This window comes from Pristis pectinata, chromosome 10, assembly GCF_009764475.1.
Source record: "Pristis pectinata isolate sPriPec2 chromosome 10, sPriPec2.1.pri, whole genome shotgun sequence".
In the NCBI taxonomy this organism is placed as follows: Eukaryota; Metazoa; Chordata; class Chondrichthyes; order Rhinopristiformes; family Pristidae; genus Pristis; species Pristis pectinata.
The window spans coordinates 52,496,407-52,508,742 of record NC_067414.1 but is presented as its reverse complement, the minus strand read 5'-3'; the positions used below and the strand labels follow the sequence as shown (position 1 = coordinate 52,508,742).

Here is a 12,336-nt window from a genome sequence, read left to right as displayed (position 1 = left end):
AAAGCTGCTGGAAACATGGTTCCCAAGCAAAAGTAGTCTGTCTTGTATCAATATTGCATGGTGAATTTAAAGCAAACAAGGGACTTTTATTCAGAAGGACAACAAGTATTGAGTCATTGTTGTAAGATTTGGGAGTTTGAAGCACTGAGTGCTGACCATGTTATCTGTTTGTCACTTAGGGAAAGTGACACACACAGGCTAACACATCAGAGTGGAAAAGCAATTGATGCTGAGAGTCACACCAAAAAGAGATTGGGAGTAGGCATTTGAAGAAATATTTCATTACTGAACAGATTATTTGTTACAAATCAAATGGGATTTACTTTTAAGTATGAATGCTTTATAAATGATAATAACAGGAAATGATTACTTGTGTTGGTCAGTATTACTGTAGCTCATTAAGTATAGGTAGCAATTGATTATCTTGATATAATCTGTGCTCTAGCATTATTCCATGTTAGTTTGTTAAGAATACAAAGAAAAGGTGTTGTTTTAGACAAATCAATATTTTCATTTTAATATAGATATGTAAAAGAAATTTAGAATAAGCATGCTTTATTATATAGCATCTGTAAACATATTCTTGAAGAAACTGCAATTATAAGGATTTGAGTCATGGATTACATAAGTATTATACTCATTCTTTAATGAAAGATAACTCCTGAAAATAAAGCCAAAAGGAAAAATATAAATCGAATGTGTTTACATGGAACAGAACACTACGAATGCCAAATATAACAGAATTTACATAATGAATTGCACGGCCTTTGTGTAACAGATGAGAAAGACACATTGATTTTTAAAAAAAATGATTGTCATTCCTGATCATTTATTTTGAGCTTTATGGCAGCAAGAGCTGTTGAAAAGCAGTCCCCAAGAGCACTTGGTTTTAAACCATACCAGAAGCAGATGGCTCAGAAAACAAAAAAGTATGTGTAAATGCAAATACACATTCTTTCTTCCCCTTCAGGAAGATTGGTTTATCATCATCTGAGATGTTAACTGAATTGAAAGCAAAGAACAAAGGTAAAACTGGGAAAGAAAAAATAGTTTAGAACCATAACTCAAAAAGAATACATTAAAGATAAATGGGGTGTTTGCTAATTTCCTCAGATCCATTAATGTCAAAAGCTCCCTTTATGGCAAGTAAATAACCAATACATTTGTAATATAACCTTCTATATGAAAATACATAGTCTACTCTGCATAGGTCTGTTGTCCACAATCTTTGCCCCTTGAACACCAACGTTATATATTTAATACTTTCATCTGCAGGCTTCAATCAGGCACAATAGTGTTTAACCTGGGTAGGATTGCTAAAATAAATTGTATACAGCAAAATTAAATTCCCTTTCCTGTGTAGAGGACAAATCATCTAATAACTATTAAGCTCCTCCCCCTTGAGCAGAAAATTTGTGTAAATCTTATAGTTTTGCATAACTACAACAGCAGATTCATTAAAAAATTAAACTACATCTCAATTAAAAATTTAACATCTTACCCTTTTATACAGATTCAGTAGTACAGTAGGCGAACAAACATTCCTCAAGAATGTGTGGTCTGCGAGTCCAGCACAATATAAGGCCTCATTAATTCTCATTGGCAAGAAATTTACATCATACAATTATACCCATCTCTATAAAGATTGTAACTTCTGACATTTTCAAAAAGGACCATGATCATAATAAAAGTGAAAAGCCATTTCTAAGTACTGGTCTTCCTGGTTACTTGCAGCAGCATCTGAAGCTTGGCAAGTTGTACCAAATCTTGAATAAAATGTAGTTCATGTAGGCTGAACTGCTTTCTTCAGTTTGTCTACCTCCAGCTGTAAGTAATAAAGAAACAATATTATTAATGTTAGTGATGCAAAGATATAGAAGATAATTAAAATTAATTGAATTGCAGGAAATATCCAAATGGACATTCTTCACATGCGCAAAATGAGAATACTCGTAGGATATTCCACAATACAAGTTATCAGTTATGCTGCAGTTAGAATAAGGCGTTCAGTTTGGTGCATCTTACTTTAGGACAGTTAATACCACAAATGATGTACTTTAATCATGAGCAGAATCAGATAAATTAGGGTACATTTCCTTCAAATATAATGTGAAAATGTGATGGATATTCAAAATTGTGGTGCATTTTACTGAACGCTAAAAAACAAATCCATTAGTCAATGAATCAATAACAAGATGGCATGAACATAAATACTCCACAAAAAAAGAATCTGATATGGTTAGCAGATATTTCTTCTGGCAGAACTGTTACAACTTGGAAAGCCAACAGTAGCAGAATCTATGAATACTTAAAAGAAAATTTGAAATTTGAATGAAACCAAGCATTAGTTCTTTTAGAAATCTACAAAAGGCACAAATGGTAATAAGTATTCTCCTTTTGTACTATAAAATAATTCTACAGTAAAAAGCAAAGCTTGTTCTGCAAAATAATTCAGATAACTATGAATTAAATAGAAATTAGAGAATTCCTTGGGGCATTAAAATTTGCATGGTTTTCATTTTTACCTGTAAGGAAATACGGAGTTTCTTTTCTTCTTCAAATTCATGCCTCAGTTCAATTAGTTCTTTTCTGTGGACAATAGAGGAATGTTTTGTTACTTCAGAAAGCATTGGTGGTTCTTTTCCACCATCAGGTGCAATTTTTATGCAGGCTTGCCTGGCACAGTTTAACCTCATTAGGTCAAATTTCCAACAAAAATGACAACTCTTAAGATTTGGAGGCAAGTCTCAATCAAGTTAAAAGCCCTCCAATATGAATTCATGGAAATACCAGCGACTGGAAAGAGGTAAAAAGATGTGATCTAAAGTCGGCAGTTACAAATAATGAAATTTAAAAACTGCAGTTATAAAGTTGCCAAAATGGATTTAGTTTTGGATTTGAACATTATGTTCTCCAATTTGTATTTGCCCAGCATTACGGCGCAGTGTTATAACTAACTTTGGATGACTCAGAGACAATTGCATTTTTATTAATAAAAGCATAAAATCTTTCCTGCTTCATTGGAATTAAACAATATGGAACTAAGGAAGTCTCTAATCCATTTTCCACCAATTCCTCCAGGGGCACAGCTTCTTTTATAATAAATGCAGTCAGACCCAAACAACAAATTACAAATTAAAAGCAGTGACAAGAAAAAAGAGATTTCTTTTTGATACCTTGAGAAATCTTTTATAGATAAAGATAAAAGCCAAAATACATATTAGCTTACAATAAATTAAATGCAAAAATTATAAAGCTATTAATGTAATTAATTATTTACAATGCTTCCATGATCATTTGTCAATGTTAAGGTAATACATCCACTCTTTTTGCAAGTTAACTCTAAGAGCTGAAAAATTCAAGGACATTTGAAAAACAAGTTTCAGTGAAATCTTATGCTGCCTATATATTCCAAATGCTGACAGTTCTTGATTGAAGCTCACATTCATATTTATTTAAATATCTACATTCTCAATGGGCTGGGTTGCTCAAAACAATGGTGTTATTGAAGCTAACCCCGCTGCCAAGTATTCAGTCAGGCTTTCTTTGAACAAATATAAAACTGATCATTTCCTAATCCAGTAGTAACAACAGTAGTTAAGAGTGCCAAAAAATGTTCTTGGTACCTGTTTACCCTTATGGTCTGGAAGGATTCATGAAAGTGAAAAGATAGGACTAAAAATGCACAAACAAATAAATAAACCAATAAATAATACAATGGAAGTGAACATGCACCAAAAAGAGAAATTATATTTGCTCTTAACAATTATTTTAATGAATGCAAAAGATATTACTTGTGCTGGATCTTCAGTTTCTCAACCAAAGTCATCAGGTCAGCTACTTGTGCCTTAAGGTCTTCTACGGTAGTCTTGTTCCTATCATCGACCTCAGTTATCTCCTTCACCTCAGCAGCATTCATTATTCCAGTATTTTGTTTGAACGAAGGCTGAAACATAGTGGAAGAGTAATTAAATGTTTTGGATAATCCACCTTAAATACATCCAAAGATTTCAGAAACATTCTACATTGGCATTAGGATTGTTTACTTTTCTTTCATTGACTGCATAAGCCTCTCCATTTTGAACAACTTTGAAAATGGACTTCAATCACTTACTATAATATTGTAATATTTATATGTCACAACCTTAGATATGTTACACAACTAATGTTTTATATCTAAAAATAAACTGAATGGTGTTCTGCAATGTGCTCCAATAAAATGTACGGTCATCAGGATGCCTTAAAATGATAAATAACTTGAGCTTGCAGCTTAATGCATCACCAATGGTTCAGGGTATGTTACAGGTTGTAAGCGAGTGTAGTTTGAGTTTACAGCTGCTGGGCTTCCAACCTTAGAGTGCTGAGGAAACCCAAATATAAATGTTTTAAGATCAGTCATATTGTATCAAAACTTGTAATTTGAAAGATATTAATTTATTTGTCTGTAGAGAAACCAAATTTGCTGAGCAAAACCCAAGTGATTTGCAGTCTTACAATGCTATTTATTTGCAAACACAAAACTATATAATCCATACCTTTTTAATTATTTCAGAAGGCTTTGGTTTGGCAGTTTCTTCTTCAGCTTCTTCTTCAATTGATTTAGAATTTTTATCTAAATGACTCTCAACCAAAACCTGTAAAAGTTTTTTGTTTAAATGTTAAAGAAATCTGCTTGAAAAATGTAACTTTATTATATGACACACTGCTCTGCTTCTCCACTACGTCGATTTGCAAAACAAAAATGCCTGCTTTTTAGTTATGCTCATGAACTGCCAAAAAAAACTAAAGCAAATAGGACTATCCTCTTGCAAAATTGCTTATTGGTTCTCACAAATATTATACCAGATTCCAGTTCTCAAATTTAATGCTGGTGAAATGCAATGGTCCAATTGGAAAAGCAGTATTAGTTACTTCTTTTGGTGAATTTATTAAACAGACAAGCTATATTGGTATCTCATATACATAGTACCAATGTGTGCTGTAGATTTTTAAAAAATCTTTTTTTTTAAACAGATAAGTTCTGGATTTTCAAAGAGAACAGGGATTATTGTTTGAAAAAAGATATTTTTCAGTATTAGAATGATTTCTAAGATATATGTTTTGTGTCAATGTTTTACAAAATTCAGTAAACTTGAAGAATCATGAACACCACAAAATGCTGGAGGAACTCGGCAGGTCAGGCAACATCTGTGGAGGGAAATAAACAGTTGACGTTTCAGGTCAAGACCCTTCATCAGGACTGGAAAGGAGAGAGCAGAAGCCAGAATAAAAAGGGAGGGGGAGGAGCACAAGCTGGCAGGTGTTAGGTGAGTCCAGGTGAGAGGGGGAAGGGGGATGAAAGGGAATAATGTTAAAAGCTGAGAGGTTGAAGTGGCAAGGACGGAAGGAGGAATCCAGTAGGAGAGGACAGTAGGCCATGCAATAATAAAGGGAAGACGGTGGGGAACAGGAGGGAAGAATCATGAAGATATCATTTAGTCAAGACTTTTTTTTAAAGAAAGTTTGCTTTTTTTGGTATATATTTTCATTATTCCAAGTACCAAAGAGACAATTCAATAAATGTCATTATTCACAATTGGTTTTCTCACTGGAATCCTTGCATTTTGGCATTAAGATTTTCCTAAAGATTCCTTCAGGGACCCTGAAGAGCAAACATACCAGCTCTCTGATACCCTCTGTTTCTCCTTTTACAGATGCTGCCCGACCTGCTGAATATTTTCAGCATTTTCTGTTCAGACACCAATTGGTATAATGTGACAATCTCCCCCTCCTTCAGGGTCAAAGAGGATTTGCTCTGTCGGTTCTGAAGTAGTCTTCTACAGACTCCCCAGGCTCTGGTGGGGCAATCGGATGGGATGTTGTGCGGTCCTTCCACTATTTGGACCTGGCCTCAATGTGCCTATATTAGAGACTCAAAGTGCTCAGAGATTTCCAGATTAACGCTTCTCTGCCACGAGTGGTCACAGGTCAGGCATTGCCACGAGTCAGGGTTTGTTACACTATCCACCAGCCACCACCCCACATCTCCCCCGCCCCCCCAACCCAAGAAGAATTTGAGAGGGTTTTGAAACAGTGCTTGCTTCAGGAGTCTTGTATCAGGTATGTGGGTAGAGTGGCTAGTTCAGCAAAACAAGTTACATGTGATCAAAGCCTCAAAGCAGTGATTGTTGAGCAGGGAGAGAATGTTGACGATGTTTCATCCATCTTACCGATGGATTTGGAGGATTTTGTACATTGTTTTGTTTGAAAGTTCTCAAATGCTTTGAGGTGCCTGTAACAGGCAGCCTGCATCTCTAGTGCATATGGGAGGATGGATATCATTACTGCTTGGTAAACCACAGGGTTAGTGATGGGTTTGTGGTCTTAGAACACTGGCAGTTGGCTGAAGCTTAGGCTGGCCCACTAAAATAACCTAGCTAGGAAAAGAAAATCTACTGCTCAATCTTTGGCCTATATTGTGTATCCTATTTTCCATACCAGATCATTAGGGGAGAGGACAACCTGCACTCCTTGATCAAATGCCCTCCAGGATAGAGGTGCAGTCCCACCTCTACGATACCAGTCACCACAATACAGTTAACTGCCTGTTATTTGCAATGCTCTGACAAGAGAATCAACAGGTAGATGAACTAGGGATAGGTGTTAAATATGGCTTTGTCTGCATGACCTACAACCAGGTAGTATCAAAATAAAAACAATAGGCATTAACTGCTTAAACTAACTAGTGATCTGGGTATCATGATGCTTATATGAATCAAAATGTAATCTATGCACGAGAGGCATACATTTTCTATGCCTCATAAGAAACTTTGCAGATTTTTTTTTTAAAAAAGGAAACTGTGCAATGATTCCCACACTGGTAAATAGTTCTTTTTTGTCCATACGGAGACCGCTGGAGATGGGAGGTTAGAAGAATGATATTGAAAAATATTAATTTTACAGTGCATCATTTTGTGAATAAAGTCATAAACACTGTATACCTGCTGTTGGTATGCAAATTTTGGTTTCATGGTTTATTTTCCAGGATTTCCTTTATTAACTTTTACTATAGAAGAGCAATCTTCCATTTCTTACTAGTTCAGATAGAAAAAAGGCTGTGAAAAAGATGCAATAAAGGTCTCATTTTCCACTCCACGAAGTCCCCCTCAGCCCTTGAAAACAACTTCTTCATTTCTGCCACCTCATTCTTGATCCCATGACCTATGGCGCCAACTGTTACAATTTTTTTTGTAGACCTTTGCTACTTGCTACCACTTATTTCCATCAATGCCTCATTTGCTACCCCAGCCCCAATTTTCCGATTATGCGATAACCAAACTTCTTCCAAGCAAGCCTTTGCCCTTAATTTCTCTTTCCTTCTTGCTACTCCTTACCCATTCTATCATTCACTGCTAGAACCAGTGGGACAATCCACAGATGTACAATTTTGTTCTCCAGATTTGTGCCATGTTTTCCTGATACTGCTTACTCTTCCTGGCATGTGCAAGTTTAACAGCCCTCCACTGCCTCTAGCAAACTGGTATTTATTGCAGAGTGGACATTAATTATTTGACTGAGGCCACACAGCTAAACTTCATTATTCCTTAGTCTAACATGTCACAGTGACAGCTAGTCAGTAACAATAAACATTAACTGTCAACTCTTCCTTATCTTCAGGCACTTAAGTCATACCATTGCTAACTTGGCACAGGCCACAAAGTGAATTTGGGGCTGTTCTAATTTTATGGCTTAATGGAGGCATGAAGCTACTGGGATATGTACAGGTTACTCTGTACAGCCAAAAAAAAAATCAGTAAAACAACATTCTGCTGATCAAAAAGAACTCACATGATGACCGACAACGAAAACACTGGGTGGCCTTCTCCCTGGCAATCTTGGCCTGCTAGCAGTTGGGTGAGTGAGTTTCTCACTACAGGATTCTACAGTGTCAAAGCTGATGAGATCTGAAATAGAAACAACATGTTATATTATCCTGCGATAAATACAGCAAATTCTTACAAATAGGACCTGCTGGCAAATTTTTTTTTATATTGGCAATGAAATCACAATCAAATAATTAGCAACTGTGCTGTAAAACTTGGATTGTGTGTAATTTAGTAACGTTACAAAAAACTTCACTTAGTGAAATGGTAGAACTAGAACTACTATTTAACCAATACTATTCAAATGGTGCAGAGGTCAAGAGGGTGCAGAGCTTCAAGTTCCTCGGAGTGAACATCACCAATAGCCTGTCTTGGTCCAACCACATAGATGTCATGGCTAAGAAAGCTCACCAGCACCTCTACTTCTTCAGGAGGCTAAAGAAATTTGGCACGTCCCCTTCGACCCTCACCAATTTTTATAGATGCACCACAGAAAGCATCCTATCTGGATGCATCACAGCTTGGTATGGCAACTGCAGGGAGTTGTTGACACAGCTCAGCACATCACAGAAACCAGCCTCCCCTCCATGGACTCTGTCTACACTTCACGCTGCCTCAGTAAAGCAGCCATCATCAAAGACCCCACTTACCCCAGGCATTCTCTTCTTCCCCCTCCCATTCATTGGGCAGAAGATACAAAAGCATGAGAGCAAGTACCGCCAGGCTCAGGACAGCTTCTATCCCACTGTTATAACACTATAACCCTTCTACAACAAGATGGACTTTTGACCTCACAATCTACCTCATTTTGGCCTTGCACCTTATTGTCTACCTGCACTGTACTCTCTCTGTAACACTAATCTGCATTTTGTTATTGTTTTCCCCTTGTACTACCTCAATGTACTGATGTGATGAAATGATCCATATGGATGGCATGCAAAACAGGTTTTTCACTGTACCTTGGTGCATGTGAAAATAATAAATCAATAACACTACTATCGTTGCTACAACCACCGATTCTATTTTTATGAAGCCTTTACAGCACAAAGACTAATGTAAAACAACAATTGGGACTAATCCATAAAAAAGGGGAGACTGGTTACAGTTTCAAGGAGCAACAAAAGGAGATAGAAAAGTGGAAATGTAACCAAGGGAATTCCAGAGCTGAGGACCTTGAGAAGAACAGGAAAGGCTCTCAATGGTTAATTAATTAAATTCAGAGCTAATGAAGAATTTGGAATGGGAGGATCATCAATATCTGCAGGTCCATGGACTTAATGACAAAATTGACAATTTTAAAATCAAGGCCTTGCGTAACTAGACGCCAACACCATTTACAGTGATAATGGGCAAATCATCCTGGGATGTAGAAGGCCAGCCAGAATGGAGTTGGAATAGTTACAGATGGAGAAGAAAAAGCAGAGATAATGGATTCAACTGATGAGCCAAGGCAGATACAGCGATGAATAATTTAATAAGGTGGAAATAAGCAATCTTAGTGATGGTAGTGATATTTGGTTGGAAGCTCAGCTTGAATTCCACTGTAATACCAAGGTTGGCTACAATCTTAAGACAGCTTCAGACAGATGGCAAATTCAAGGGGAAAAATACTAGGATCCCAGAAAGATCAAAGTGTATGTTTCATGTACTGCCTTAACCACGTCAGTTTCAGAGCCTTTAACAATAGGTACTATTTTGAAATCAGTCTCATCGCTCACTCATACAAGAGGATTTCATGTTCATTATCAAGAGTTTACCATTTTCTGCCCAATAACATGGCCCAAAGATTGCAATACGTTCTGCTGGAATGCATGCAAAATATTCCACAAGAGTAGCCTGCTGGATTTGTTTTTAAGGAATTTTAGCCAACTGGTGTCCTTCAATGACTGTCACTAAAACAAAACACAACTGATTTCACTGCATACAAAAATATATGAATAGCAATGTAATGTATTATTCACTAACCAAAGGAACTTGTACTTTTGAAATGCATGAGAATGCAACTCTGTTGGTGGTAAATTTAAACCTAAATTGCCAACCATGAGAAATTACAGGCACAAGCATTCAATCAATCTGTGACAAGAACTGAAATAATACCCACTTACTAAAAAGTTCTTTGCAAGCCCTTGTGTGCAACCATTTCAGCTAAAGAACTGTATAAATTACAATACATTAGGCTTTGTCATTCTTATTAACACACTAATGCTTAACCAAAGTTCACTTCTGGTATTACTATATTAACATTCTTTCTTGCTCTTCACTTTAAAAACATAACAAGGCTACAGAATGCTACTTATCTATTTTCTCCATGATTAGAAATTAAAGAACAATTCAAAATACCAATTTGGGCAGTACATTTTCCAAATCAAAATGAGCTGTAATTATATTCCATGAAGGATTCTGTCATTAAATCCTCTCTTATAAATTTCACTTTTATTGAAGTAAACAGGTCAATAATTAGTAGCCTAATAATGGTCCTTTAAGTTGTGGCGTTGATAGCATATCAAATGGAAACCAGCTTGCTATTCACTCCTATCACTGTGGTGATGCTGTAAAACTGTATTTATCTGTTTAGCTTAGAATATGCACTTTAATTTGGATTAATAGGTTCATTTTTGTATGCAATTTTGCAAATGGAGAAGATTCCTCATTGATTACCCATAAACCTAAACTCATTGCTCAGTCCATGAAAATATCAAGATAATTGATTACCTTATAGATTAATCTAGTTTTAATTCAGATTTGCTTTCTTATGAATTGGTTCTCATTATACTGTGATTCATTGTTAGAAAGCATGCACATTAATTCTCATTACTGCTCATGAACAAAACCAACATTTATAACTTCAGCTGAGAGTTAGCCTCTTATTCAGCTTTTTGTTGATTGCTCTGGACTTATGCAAACAGTTTTCATAGACAAAAAAGAATACAGCATGTTCAAACTACTGAAGGCTAAAAGACTGCCCATTTCTTATCCACATTTTTTGAAGAAGTGCTGTGGCAGCCTACAGCCTTTGAAACTTCATGTGCACAGTGTTCAATATGGAAGTCTAAGATTTGCTGAGTGGAATGGCATTGTATCAATGAACAAATTCCATTGCTGGTTTCTAAATGGAGTCCAATGGTAGACTCCAGACTTGCTGGGATTTCACAGAATTAGGCAGGGGAAAACCACCTTTCAGACTGTGAGCCGTAACCGAGACCCCATTGATTTGGAGGTAAAGAGGACTGCAAGTCTTGTTATAAAAAACTATTTTTACTTTGCTTTATTATTTTTCTTTTTGTGCTTCTGCCAAACTCACCCAGGCATTATGCACTACAGCACCCAGAGCTTATTTGCCTCAAAACACACGAGTGTGAAAGGCCAGATGAGATTAGCCCTCCACAGTCAGACTATGCAAGTGACAGCTTGCAAGGACTGTGGGCAGAAGATTGGGCCTAGTTTCATCCAGCCTAAGTTGTAATAGTTCAAGTACGATTGAAGTGTTATTAAAAGAGACATTAGAGGACCTGAGTGAAACCACAGCCAAAGAGTGAAACAACAATTCTGAGGACAGATCCAAAAGGTAGCAGAGAAAATAATGAAAGAAAAACAGACACCACAAAAGATCCATTAAATATTTGAAAGATGATTCAATAACTCACTAAAACAAAAATCCACCAATAAACTATTGAAAAATTCTTGTGAAAAGGAATCTGAAATGTCTTCTGAGGGATGCTGCCCAAAAAAAGAGAGTAGTCTCGCAATTCACATTTTGGCAAGAGTATGAACCAATAAGCTTAAAATAACAATACAAGAATTTTAATGGAATAAACAATACTGTAATATAGACCAGACAAATTATAAGAACTCAAAGCAGTGTCTTGAAGCAAAATTAAAATTTTTAAGCAGAGGTAACGACTAATTTTTAGGAAATTTGGAAGATCTAACTGGAGTACTAATAGCCAATATGAAGTTAACCAGTCTGAGAATTTTTGATGATGGGCACAAATGGTGCGAAAGTGAGCTTCATACTGAGTAAAGCTATTGTAACTAGACATGAAGATTTATGTAGAAACTTTCATTATAAAAGAACCTTCATCCAAATCATTCACTGTGCTTAAGAATAAATAACTACACAAATCAAATCTACCACGGATTTTACTCAGAGGCTTACCCATGTCAGAAGCTTTGTCAAGTACAACTTCTGTCGACTTTGGTCGAATAATCGATGATACCATGTCAGATTTTGGTCTAAGCACTGCTGAATCAAGGTCTGGCTTTGGTCGATTGCAAGGCACCTCTCCATTTGTTCTATTAAAGAGAATAGAACTTGTTAAATGATTGACCATATGTTTGAGGGCATAATCATTGATGATTACACAGCCTATAATTTCACAGATGAGTCGAGTCATTACATTCCTCCAGGAAAAGTCTTCCTGCTGATGAAATTGACTGATCTGACACCCTGTCAAAAAATCATGTGATATCATTC

At 36.2% G+C, this 12,336-nt stretch overlaps 1 protein-coding gene across 2 annotated transcripts in view; it reads right to left on the bottom strand.

Moving 5' to 3' along the window:
• Positions 1 to 629: 629 nt before the first annotated feature.
• The window catches only part of cd2ap (CD2-associated protein), a 144,094-nt gene continuing 132,387 nt past the window's right edge, over positions 630 to 12,336 (bottom strand). For both annotated transcript variants that reach the window (XM_052025172.1, XM_052025173.1), the window contains exons 14-19: positions 12,019 to 12,155; positions 7,828 to 7,943; positions 4,536 to 4,634; positions 3,795 to 3,946; positions 2,526 to 2,589; positions 630 to 1,825 (exon numbers count right to left, since the gene is read on the bottom strand). In XM_052025172.1, the coding sequence (XP_051881132.1) occupies positions 1,784 to 1,825; positions 2,526 to 2,589; positions 3,795 to 3,946; positions 4,536 to 4,634; positions 7,828 to 7,943; positions 12,019 to 12,155 (610 nt within the window). In that variant the 3' untranslated portion in view covers positions 630 to 1,783. The remainder of the gene's footprint in view (positions 1,826 to 2,525; positions 2,590 to 3,794; positions 3,947 to 4,535; positions 4,635 to 7,827; positions 7,944 to 12,018; positions 12,156 to 12,336) is intronic.